Here is a 12949-nt window from a genome sequence, read left to right as displayed (position 1 = left end):
GAGACGCCGTGACATCGCGAGAACACTCCGCGGGATCCCGCAGCGCTCCTGTATCTCAGCCTGAAGAGCTCCGAGACCAGAATCCAGACTCAGTCCAGGACAACACGGTCCACCAGTCACAGCGGAGACCTGCAGGACGATGGAGAACCAGAACCGGACCGCAGGAGCCAAACAGCAGCCTCGTGCTCTGATAGCGCCGATGTTCAGGTCAGTGTTCATGACTTCATCACGAGACTAAAGACACGAGGAAGAGTCTCGAGGGTCCGTGTATCATCCGTTCATTCTGTTGTTAGAGATCAGAGCCTGAAAACCCGCTCCAGGGTTTGTGTTGACGTGGTTTGATTTCCAAAGTGTCTCCGTGGTTCCTGTTTTCATCTTGAAGAGAAGCTGAAAGAAAACATTTCTCTTTTCTTTGTTGTGTAACTGTCGCCATTTTCCCGCGCGGCGCATGCGCGGTGCAGCGCACGTGTAATGGCGGAGCGCGCAGAACAAACAATGATCCGTCTGATTGATCTGTGAGGAGGCTTTCTTGTTAACCTTCGCTGTGACTTCACCGCTGCTTGTTTTGGGAGTGAGTGCTTGAATCTCTTTCATGATGTTTTGGTCTAAAACGGGACAAACACAACAACACGGTTCTGTTGGTTCTTTGTATTGTGCACAAAGTACCAGTTTGAGTACTGCAGGGAGCAGAGTCTGAGAGTCAGTGGGGGTCCTGGGCCTTGTTGATGACGCCAGCTGCAGATGGAAATAAACTTGTGGCGTGAGGTTTTTGTACATGGAGGGTTAAGACATATCAGGTGATTAATAGTCGAGCGTGGGGAATTTCAGCTGCAGCAAATGTTGACCTGGAACTCAGCTGCTGTCTGATTCTGTCATCGGGTGGTTTAGTGGCTGAAAATGAGATTTTCCTTCATTTTGTCTTCCCTCTGTGGCTGCTTGTGCAGCTCGTTACAAAACGGCAACAGAGGTGATCGTCTGCAGCTGAAACATTAAGACAGAAGATGATAATAGTGATCCGATAAGGAAGGTTTGGCTAGCTGCCCATTTAGCTGTATCAGATGCCTTTTATTGAAACCTCAACTTTTCGTAAAATCGATGTGCTTATTAATGGCACTTTTCGTCCGCAGCCTATTATATAAAATAAATAAATATTATATTTATATATATTACTGTTATCTGCTGACATCAGACGTTGAGAGAACAGTTTTACCTGACTTCATTGTCATTGAGTTTTTTTCTCTTCTCGTGCCTAGACGGATAGCCCCTCTTCATCCTCTGATCAAGGTTCTTTAAATGTTAGTTGATAACGTAATATTGACTGAACGCAAAAGTCTGTGTCGTGCACACAACAGAGAGACCAGTGGTCCCCCTGCACACCAACACCACCGCTGTGGAATGAATAACCTCCCTGCTAAAATGTCACACAATCATTAATGTCAATACGCATGTAAGAGTTTAACCCGCACACTGTGCAAGCATGGTGGCACTCGACGCTTAGCTAGCTCTCTTTGTATCCTGTGCGTGAGGCCGAGCGAGCGGCAGAACGTGAATCTAAGAAGTCTCTGGACAGTCTTCCAGGTATTTTTACTATACATGGTGAGCAGATCGAACGAGTCAAACTGTACAAATATTTGGGTATATTAATTGATCAAATTATATGCTTAGTAATTATTCAGAGATCCTGTATAGAGGGAAAAAATTATGCATCAAGATGCATCGATAATGGTTTAATAATCCCATCATAGCCCTTTGAATTGTGATCGAGTCGTGAGGTGCCCAGAGATTCCCACCCCAGATTCTTTGGGTGTGTTTAATTCTCATTTTGTTTTAAATATACTGTTTGAATAGTGCTATATAAATAAAGTTTATTATAATTCAAATCTACTAATTTTGAAGTTCTTCATCTAACAGGATCTCACAATAGTGGTATATAAATAAAGTTGGTAACAGGAGCTTACCTGGTGGCTACAGACAGTTTTAAATAATGTAATTAATTTAACATTTCTGCATTTTCAGCAATGCAATGTGATTTTATTCTTCTGTTGTTTCTGGCCGACTTCTTCTGCGTACAATTTTATTTATATAGCGCCAAATCACAACAGCTATCTCACAGCGCTTTTCATAAAGAGCAGGTCTAGACCGTACTCTGTGATGCTATTTACAGAAGCCCAACAGTTCCCACCAAGAGCAGCACTAGGCGACAGAGGCAAGGAAAAACTTCCTTTTAAGAGGCAGAAACCTCGAGCAGAGCCATGAAGCAGCCACAGAAACGATTAAAATGTAAAAGTGTGCTCTTTAAGGAGATTTATTTTCCCATTTGACTTTTCCAACTCCCAATTCATCTCTTTTCTGCACTTCCTGCAGGACATTCAAAATAATTCCAGCCATAAATTATTCCAGCTGTCTGCATTTACACACATTTTGACATGTAATTTATTTTAGTTTTACCTCAACAAAACAAACCGTGATCTTTACACAATTTGCTAGAGTACTTCACTGTGAACAAGCGGGCATACGTGGTAATAACATACCGATCATTTATTTAGCATGCAGTACATACTGAGTGACTGAGTATGTAATAGACAGTATATTGTCACTATGTGGTACAGACACCAGGGTTTTTCCTGGCTCAAAATGGGCCTTTGCGGGCTGACTTTGAGCGACTGTAACCATGGCCGGTACACGTACAGTAAAGGCAAGGAGTTATCTTATGACCGAAATCTATGCATTTTGTTGTCATTTCTTACCATTTGATAAACAAAATATAACCACAACCTGGAGGAGTAAAGGTTAAAAAGTAAAGTATAATAATACTTTTACAGGTTGCACTTGATTTAGATAATCTGCCTACAGATAGTTTATTAATTGAGATTCAGCAGTTTCACAAATAAAACCTTTCTCTGATATTAGCCTACACCACTGTGGTTAAGGTTTGATTAGTGCAAATGTTTGTATATTTATTATAATTTCAGATAATAGTGTAAGCTACTATAGCTTAACATTAGTAGCCTAATATTAATTCCAGTTGGACAAAACAGAGGTTTCATTTTTGTGGGTCATTCAATTATTGTGCAAGAAAAATGCTCTACATGGTGGTTTGTTTCATTTGTTTATGCAAATGAACTTGTCAAAAACTGTGCATTCAGAACAATGAGTTCAACATTTCTAAACTTTGCTGTAGTGCCTGAAACTTTACTGTCCCGCCTCCTCCGTGCTGTGATTGGTCGGTTCACGAGAAGTCACTGACGAGCAGCTATGCACACGGCTGCATGAAAGGCTCCCGATCTCCCTGCGGAGATTAGCAGTCAGGCGAGAACAGGTGAGCGTCACATAGTGCCCAGAAAACCTGATCTGGAGAGGGCAGAGGAGAGTCCCGGAGCCAAAGAGTAAAATGTAAAAGTGACGGTACACTTCAAGCACAAAGGGCTCTTACACTCACCTAAAGGATTATTAGGAACACCTGTTCAATTTCTCATTAATGCAATTATCTAATCAACCAATGACATGGCAGTTGCTTCAATGCATTTAGGGGTGTAGTCCTGGTCAAGATAATCTCCTGAACTCCAAACTGAATGTCAGAATGGGAAAGAAAGGTGATTTAAGCAATTTTGAGCGCGGCATGGTTGTTGGTGCCAGACGGGCCGGTCTGAGTATTTCACAATCTGCTCAGTTACTGGGATTTTCACGCACAACCATTTCTAGGGTTTACAAAGAACGGTGTGAAAAGGGAAAAACATCCAGTATGCGGCAGTCCTGTGGGCGAAAATGCCTTGTTGATGCTAGAGGTCAGAGGAGAATGGGCCGATTGATTCAAGCTGATAGAAGAGCAACTTTGACTGAAATAACCACTCGTTACAACCGAGGTATGCAGCAAAGCATTTGTGAAGCCACAACACGCACAACCTTGAGGCGGATGGGCTACAACAGCAGAAGACCCCACCGGGTACCACTCATCTCCACTACAAATAGGAAAAAGAGGCTACAATTTGCAAGAGCTCACCAAAATTGGACAGTTGAAGACTGGAAAAATGTTGCCTGGTCTGATGAGTCTCGATTTCTGTTGAGACATTCAGATGGTAGAGTCAGAATTTGGCGTAAACAGAATGAGAACATGGATCCATCATGCCTTGTTACCACTGTGCAATTCACTGTTATAAAAATGTCCCCCACAGTCACCAGATTTCAACCCAATAGAGCATCTTTGGGATGTGGTGGAACGGGGAGCTTCGTGCCCTGGATGTGCATCCCACAAATCTCCATCAACTGCAAGATGCTATCCATCAATATGGGCCAACATTTCTAAAGAATGCTTTCAGCACCTTGTTGAATCAATTCCACGTAGAATTAAGGCAGTTCTGAAGGCGAAAGGGGGTCAAACACAGTATTAGTATGGTGTTCCTAATAATCCTTTAAGTGCGTGTATATTGTGAGAAATAACAGGAAGTCATCACTCGCCGGCTGTCATGGCATGCCATTTCTCTGTCCATGATTTTGTCTCATCATTGTTTGTGCCATTTTCAATAACACTAAATAATCACTGGTTTGAGCTTTTTAATATTTGGGATTCTTTTTCACATGCTGACGGTGGACGTGGTGCAAATCTCCTCCATTCTTCCTGGTTACGGTACCAGAGGGACTTGCATGGAGAAATAAATTTAGGGTTGTACTTAGGTGGACGATAGACTGCAGCAATCAAAACCACAGAAGATTTATTGATAGTAAAAAAAAAAAAAAAAAAATTCAGAACTGAATAAGGATCACAATTTTGTATAAGTGGTATTTACTTTATAGTGTTTCAATTAAATTTTTTATTGTACTGTCCATCCATCCATCATCAACCGCTTATCCTGCGTACAGGGTCGCTGGCGGCTGGAGCCAGTCCCAACTTACTCGGGCAAATGCGGTGTACACCCTGGACAGGTTGCTAGTTTTATTGTACTGTTTGTAATTTAATTGTATTCTATTTGTAAAGCACTTTGATTGAAAGCGCTCTATAAAAAAATACATTTATTATTATTACAGTACGTTCAAATGTGATTTCACGGATGTGCTCTAATGTCATTTATGGTTTTAGATAGCTCACTCCACCATGACATCTGACTTACTGTGTTTCTCTCTCTTGATATAGAGAGGAAGAAGATATGGACTAAAACGTCATCGCTGTCCGCACTGTGACAAATCCTTCACAACATCTGGATATTTGAAGATTCATCAGCGAGTTCACACTGGAGAGGAACTGTACAGCTGTGACCAGTGTGGGAAAACTTTCATTACATTAGGTGTCCTGAAAATCCACCAACGTGTTCACACTGGAGAGAAACCGTACTGGTGTGAACAGTGTGGAAAAACTTTCACTCAATCAAGTGCCCTAAAACTCCACCAACGTGTTCACACTGGAGAGAAACCGTACTCGTGTGAACAGTGTGGAAAAGCTTTCGCTCAATCAGGTGCCCTAACAACCCACCAACGTGTTCACACTGGAGAGAAACCGTACTGGTGTGAACAGTGTGGAAAATCTTTCGCTCAATCAAGTGCCCTAAAACTCCACCAACGTCTTCACACTGGAGAGAAACCATACTGGTGTGAACAGTGTGGAAAAACTTTCGCTCAATCAAGTGCCCTAAAAACCCACCAACGTGTTCACACTGGAGAGAAACCGTACTCGTGTGAACAGTGTGGAAAAACTTTCAAGACATCAGATTGCCTAAAATACCACAAACTTGTTCACACTGGAGAGAAACCGCACTCATGTGAACTTTGTGGGGAAAAATTCACTTTATCAACTGTCCTGAAAAAACACCAACGTGTTCACACTGGAGAGAAACCATACTCGTGTGGAAGAACTTTAGGTTCATCAGATGACCTAAAAATCCACCAACGTGTTCACACTGGAGAGAAACCATACTGGTGTGAACTGTGTGGACAAACTTTTGCTCAATCACATTACCTAAAACTCCACCAACGTGTTCACACTGGAGAGAAACCGTACGCGTGTGAACAGTGTGGAAAAACCTTTAGTCGATCAGGTGACCTAAAAAACCACAGACGTGTTCACACTGGAGAGAAACCATACAGGTGTGAACAGTGTGGAAAAACTTTCAATCGATCACATGTCCTAAAGAAGCACAAACGTGTTCACACTGGAGAGAAACCATACTCGTGTGAACGGTGTGGGAAAACTTTCAGTCGATCAGATCTCCTATATAAACACCAACGTGTTCACACTGGTGAGAAACCGTACTGGTGTGAACAGTGTGGAAAAACTTTCAAGTCATCAGATGGCCTAAAATACCACGAACGTGCTCACACTGGAGTGAAACCATACAGCTGTGGCCAATGTGGCAAATCTTATACCAAAAGGAGACACCTTACAAGACACAAATGCATTGACAAAGCATCAGTGTGACAGTTTTCACAGAGCCGAGCTAGCTGTTTCCTTCTGCCCTGAATACCACCACCTGTTATCATGTGACTGTGCTAGACTAACGTCATGTGATGACAGCTGAGGAAGTTTGATTTGGAAAGACCTGGAAATTGTTAATCCGGAGGTTTTATCAGCCAATAGCAAAATTAAACTGCAGTACCCAGTAGAGTGCAGTCACTGCATTTCAGAATCAGCTTTATTGCCAGGTATGTGTACACATGAGGAATTTGACTCTGGATTGTACATTGCTCACGATGTGCTTACTTATACAATAAGACAAAAATAATCAAACACAGGCTACAGTATAGAGAACCCATATATACAGACTATGGACTAAACTGACAGATTGAGCGAATAGTGTAGTGAGCTGAGTACAAAGGACGTAGGAAAAAATTATTATTACCATTATTGTTATTATGTACACGTTGGAGGTGGATGTGATATACAGGTGCACATACATCAGAGTGATTGTTTACGGAAGAAACGGTTCCTGAGTCTGTTGGTTACCAGAGGGGAGGAGCTGGAACAGGTTGTGTCCGGGGTGAGATGGATCTATACTGTCCTGAATGGAGGGCCGGTTGGTACCGATGATCCTTTCTGCAGTCCTGACTGTCCGTTGTAGTCTGCTCCTGTCCTTTTTGGTGGCAGATCCAAACCAGACAGTGATGGAGGTGCAGAGGACAGACTGGATGATGGCTGTGTAGAACTGGATCAGCAGCTCCTTTGGCAGGTTGAGCTTCCTGAGCTGGTACAAGAAGTGCATCCTATGCTGGGCGTTCTTGATAATAGTGTTGGGTTGGGGGGGCGTCAGTGCTGATAGTCCGGGTGCTGAATGTGATGTTCTCCAGCCTCAGTTTGTGATCCACTGACAGGTGGAGGCTGGCACGGTGAGCTGGGTGAGTTTGGTGCTGAGGATGTTCGGGATGATGAACGCTGAGCTGAGGTCCACAAACAGGATCCTGCATATGTCCCTGGAGAGTCGAGGTGTTGCAGGATGCAATGCAGTCCCAAGTTGACTGCATTGTCCACTGACCTGTTAGCCCTGTAGGCAAACTGCAAGGGGTCCAGCAGGAGCGTGGCAGTTTTTATCCCACTATATGTAGAATTCAAATGGTTCACAGTAAAATGTCCACAGGACCTGAATCCATCAACAACATTACTAAATAAATCTTAAAGATTCTCTTTGATTCTTGAAGAAGCTCTTCTTTGAAGCAGACTGAAGCTCTCAACGTGGCTCCAACTCATGCACCATCTCCTCTGTGGGATGTTTGTACTTTTTGCAACAGTTAGTGTCCTTGTAGTTAATGTATAAATATAATGTAAATATATCAGTCTGAGGGAAGCTGATCCAGTCACTTCCTGTTCTGCCTCCTTCCTGAGAAACATGTCAAATGATTCACCTGATTGAATCCACCCGATCATGACAATGACGAGATTGATGATTTTGACCAAACTGCTTAAATTAAATGTTTTGATCTCTTAGCTTGCTCACTACTCAAGAATGTCTCTGTTCTACAAAAACTGCCAAAGCTCATTTCTTTTGTCTCCTAATGATGTGTCTGCTTAAACAGTAAGATGACTTTTTAATAATCCTCTATATGTCATTACTTTATGTTCTTTGCTCATCTTATGTAGTGTTATAATTTCCACAAAGTGTACCAGTGTTTTGATTATAATGACCTTCTGTGAGATTGTTTTGTTTCATGCTTTCCTGTGAGAAAGGAGTTTCCACTGTGGTTCAAGGCTGAGAAAGGCTTTTCTGTTGGACTCCACAATTATTCTCTAGCATTAAATGTCTTCTCTGTTTCTCTGGGTCAGACTCTCTAACAGCCCTCTGGTGTATGAGCTCTGCCCTTCAGCTGAATCACTCTGTTATTCTTACTTTAATAAATATACCAAAGACAAGTTTATTTCTTCATTTCTTTAGACATTTTCAGTTCTGCTATGAGTATTGGAGAGATTAAGATGTGTGCCTATAATGCATTTTTTGCAGTTGGCGATACACGTCACTGTGTTGCATGTTGGGATCTGGTTCCATCTATTTCAATTATATCAAAATATTTTGGTATACGTTTTTGGTATATATTGTAAATATAGCTGAATGTTTTTTTCAAAGTAATACATTAATGTAAAAGTACTTGGGTTTAAACAATTTGCAGAATGTGTCCTTTTCTGCTATTTTGGACTAAATCGGGTCCGTCGGTCGTGGTCATCATTTTGGACACAAAGGGAGTTGTTGACATTTTGGCTACGTTCAGTTTGTATTTTCTGCTTTCTACCTTCAGCTCTAAAAGACTAGTAACTAACTGAACAGAAAAAGTAATCTGTCGCATCTTATTTCTTTCTTTCTGCCTAAATATTACAAAGTGTGAAATCCAACATTTCCACATTTAGAGAAAAGACTGAAGAGAAATCCTGATCCACCTCTGTTACTCTGACATGTACAGTCACTAACACCCTGTTGGCTTCAAAGGACTGTGACTAGTGTCTTTACAGTAAGCTGTGTGGACCTGGATCTAGTCTCAGAGTCCTGTTTCTGTTACATTTACTCATTTTTGCCATTTTCAAACACTTATCCAAAGCAAGCATCAAGAAAGCCTCAAATACATACTAGTAAGAGCTAATATCACATAGTTTTAAAGTCTTATTGTGTCCCCTGCCAGCTGAAAGCTTCCTGTAGCATCCGTCCAATAATCTGTCTGAAATCTATCTAATATATATTCAGTAGGTCTCAGATGAAGCTCTTCCTTCATGGTTGTGATGATGTTGTTGGAACTAACAGCTTCACATCAACACGCTCGGAGCTGGAAGGAAAACCCCGAGTTAACAGAGCCAGTCCATAAGCAGCCTCATGATGCTGGTTATCCAGGACGGCCATTGTTAAGTGTAAAAAATACTTTGTGTGTGTGGAATCGATGGCGTAGGATACGTGGCTATGCGGAGGCTACGCCGTCGCCTGACGCGCACCTCAAAAATGTAACTACATATGGCCCAATCCCAATGTCCACCCTCACAGACTTTGAGACGCGTTCCCGGGAAGTCCTTGACGGCTTAGGGCCGTCCCACTGTCAAATTTGCAAGTGTGCGAGGGCACTCTCGCGGACATTTTGAGCCCTTTAGACCTTTTTTGTAAGTCCGCATTTCTGTAGACTTTGGCTGAGGGAGTTGCCCACAGTTCATAGCGGTATGATGTGAAACACGGGGGTTACCAGGGGAAGCCCAGAAGCGAGAGAAATATCACGGAAAATCCGCGTATTAAGAGAAGAAGAAAACCGTTTAACAAACAAGCATCGACACCTACGCTGATGTCAGCATTGTTGAAATTTTTAACTTAAGATGCTGCATAGAACACATGAAGTCAGAGGAATTTATTCAACTATCTATTTTAGTCTCTGCTTGTTTGTCCTACAATAGTGTATTGATTATTGACAAATATATTGACATTTAGTTTACCTCTCCGCCACTCTGTAGGGCGAGAGACTGCAGGAGTACTGTGTCGTTCCTGTTTACAGCATTTTGAGCCCTTGCAGCCTCTTAAACTCAATCACTTTCCAAGTGATGTCAGTAAAGTGTGTGAGGGCTTAGGGGGTACATTGGGACTAGGCCACGGACCGTAAGCACTGGGATTGGTCGGCTGGGTAGCCTCGCAATGCCTCCGAGCCGACAGGACGTGGCCCGTACTTTCTGGTAAATTTTACGGCGTAACGGGGGGCACGAGAGGAACAGAGAGAAAGCGAGAGGGAGGAGGGAGGCAGCCTACACAATATACACACAGAGGTACAGACCGTAAAGGTGATGTTGCTACAGACTAAATGAAAAATGGTACAGATATTTATAGTAGTGTTAATGATAATAGTCGTAATGTTTATAATAACAATAGGACTAGTAACAATAATTGTTGTAGCAGAGGGTGTCGAGCAGGAACACGGGGGCAGCAGGTGACTCGCAACCACAGATCCAGACTCCACAGCTCCAGAGCCAGAAACACCTGCAGGAAGTGATAGGAGGAGAGAGGAGAGGGACGAGAAAGCACAAGACTACCAGAAAGGGGAGAAGTTGTGTTAGTAACATGCAATAATGGGATGAGGTTGCATACAGAGGGAGAGAAAGTAGAGGAGAGAGGAGCTCAGTGCATCATGGGAAATCCCCCGGCAGTCTAGGCCTATAGCAGCATAACTAAGGGATGGTTCAGGACTCACCTGAGCCAGCCCTAACTATAAGCTTTATCAAAGAGGAAAGTCTTAAGCCTACTCTTAAATGTGGAGATGGTGTCTGCCTCCTGAACCCAAACTGGAACTGGTTCCACAGGAGAGGAGCTTGATAGCTGAACGCTCTGGCTCCTAGTCTACTTTTGGAGACTCTAGGAACCACAGGTGCATTCTGGGAGCGCAGTGCTCTGGTGGGGTAGTAAGGTACTATGAGCTCTTTAAGATAAGATGGTGCCTGACCATCAAGAGCTTTGTAGGTAAGAAGAATGATTTTAAATTCTATTCTGGATTTTACTGGAAACCAATGCAGAGAAGAGAGAAGACAGGAGAAATATGATCTCTTTTCCTGGTTCCTGTCAGAACACGTGCTGCAGCATTCTGGATCAGCTGAAGAGTCTTAATGGACTTTTTCGAGCAGCCTGATAATAAAGAATTGTAGTAATCCAGCCTAGAAGTAACAAATGCATGGGCTAGTTTTTCTGCATCATTTTTAGACAGGATATTCCTGATTTTCGCAATATTACGTAGGTGAAAAAAGGCGGTCCTTGAAATTTGCTTAATGTGAGACTTCAAGATTCCTCACAGTGGTGCTGGAGGCCAGGGCGATGCCATCAAGGGAAACTATATCTTTAAATAATGCATCACGGAGGTGCTTAGGCCCCAGAGCAATAACTTCGGTTTTATCTGAGTTTAACATTAGACAATTACAGGTCATCCAGGTTTTAACATCCTGAAGGCACATTTGAAGTTTAGCTAACTGATGAGTTTCATCTGGCTTGATCGGTAGATATAACTGAGTATCATCTGCATAAGGACTGAAGGACTTCTTCAGTTCCGAACTGAAGTAGTATTGTTAGTTCGGAACTGCTCGCTGTTTGCTTCATAACGTTCAATTTAGATTTATTGTTGTTTTACCGATACTCAGGTACAGAGCTTCTCCGCCGTCTCAGTCGCTGTAACTTACGTGACCAACATAATATACAATAATGCAACATAACGTCTCAGGACAACAACACATTGGGAAATACAGTCACTACACTAACGTTACTTACTGCATTCTAACTGTTATTTGATAGTCCATGTCGGAACAAATGACACAGCTCTTCGGCAGTCTGAGCTGACAAAATCATATTTTAACCGTCTTCTTAACTTTTTAAAGCAGTGTGGAAAGTCCGTTTTTATCTCTGGTCCCATTCCCACAGTTGGTCGCGGTGCTGGCCGCTTCAGTAGACTCCTTGGCCTCCACGACTGGCTCCAGTCCGCCTGCAGGGCTCATCGTGTGTGTTATGTGGATAATTTTAATATTTTCTGGCAAAGAATGTCTCTTTTTAAGACAGACGGACTTCACCCAAACAAACGGGGCTCAGAAATGTTAGCTGCGCACATACAGCATGTGGTGCGGTCCACACATTATTTAAGTGAATGACTAATCATTCATGCAGCACACCTGGACACACCACCGCTCACTGAACAGATCTCTGCCTCACTGCCACAAACAACTGTCTCCACCTGCTGGCATGTAAAGCCGTCTGCTCCCAGCGCTGTTCCAAAGACTTCTATTCCTGTCATCATCACGCATAGACCAGTAAACCGAAATGTGCACATCCCACACAGAAATATTAGTAATCTCTTAAGGATTAGGACAACTGCACCAACTCCAGCACCCAGAACAAACCATTTAGAATGTCTCTCTTCAATGTGAGATCACTTTCAAGTAAGACTTTTATCTTAAATGATTTTATCTTGTCTGCAAATCTAGATTTTATGTTTTTAACTGAATCCTGGTTGCAGATGAATGACTATAGCCAGCTAGCTGAACTGTGTCCGCCTCAATATGATTGCTTTAGTCAACCGAGGGTCAGTGGTCGTGGTGGTGGGCTAGTGAGCGTGTATAGGAAATATTTAAATGTCATCAAGTACGCTGTGATGAATTTAACTCATTTGAAGTTCTCACTCTTAAAGTTGGAGGGCTGCAACCTATCATATTTGTTATAATTTATCGCCCCCCAAAACCGCCTGGAGGATTTTTATCATAACTTCCTGAATTTTTATCTACTCTGGTTTTAAATTATGACAGAATTGTTCTTTGTGGCGATTTTAATATTCATGTTGATGACCCCACCAATCTTAATGCAACTGACTTTTTAAATATGGCCTCTTCTTCTAACTTCAAACAACATGTCAAAGGGCAAACCCATAACCGTGGTCATACACTGGACTTGGTTTTTACCCTGGGTGTCAGCATTTCCTCGGTGGAATTAGTGGACATGACCATATCTGACCACAGATGTATTGTTTTTAGCTGCGATTCACCTGT

The 12949-nt window shown here is 42.5% G+C and overlaps 1 protein-coding gene across 1 annotated transcript in view; it reads left to right on the top strand.

Moving 5' to 3' along the window:
- The window catches only part of LOC119912631 (zinc finger protein 721-like), a 35862-nt gene extending 27851 nt beyond the window's left edge, over positions 1-8011 (top strand). Inside the window, exon 3 of the mRNA XM_038731913.1 lies at positions 5245-8011. Within this exon, the coding sequence (XP_038587841.1) occupies positions 5245-6406 (1162 nt within the window). The 3' untranslated portion in view covers positions 6407-8011. The remainder of the gene's footprint in view (positions 1-5244) is intronic.
- Positions 8012-12949: the final 4938 nt, after the last annotated feature.

Source organism: Micropterus salmoides, unplaced genomic scaffold, assembly GCF_014851395.1.
Source record: "Micropterus salmoides isolate LMB-PRFRI ecotype aquatic unplaced genomic scaffold, ASM1485139v1 Ms_hic_scaffold_2, whole genome shotgun sequence".
In the NCBI taxonomy this organism is placed as follows: Eukaryota; Metazoa; Chordata; class Actinopteri; order Centrarchiformes; family Centrarchidae; genus Micropterus; species Micropterus salmoides.
The sequence above is the reverse complement of the archived record's forward strand: the minus strand, read 5'-3'. Positions and strand labels throughout refer to the sequence as shown.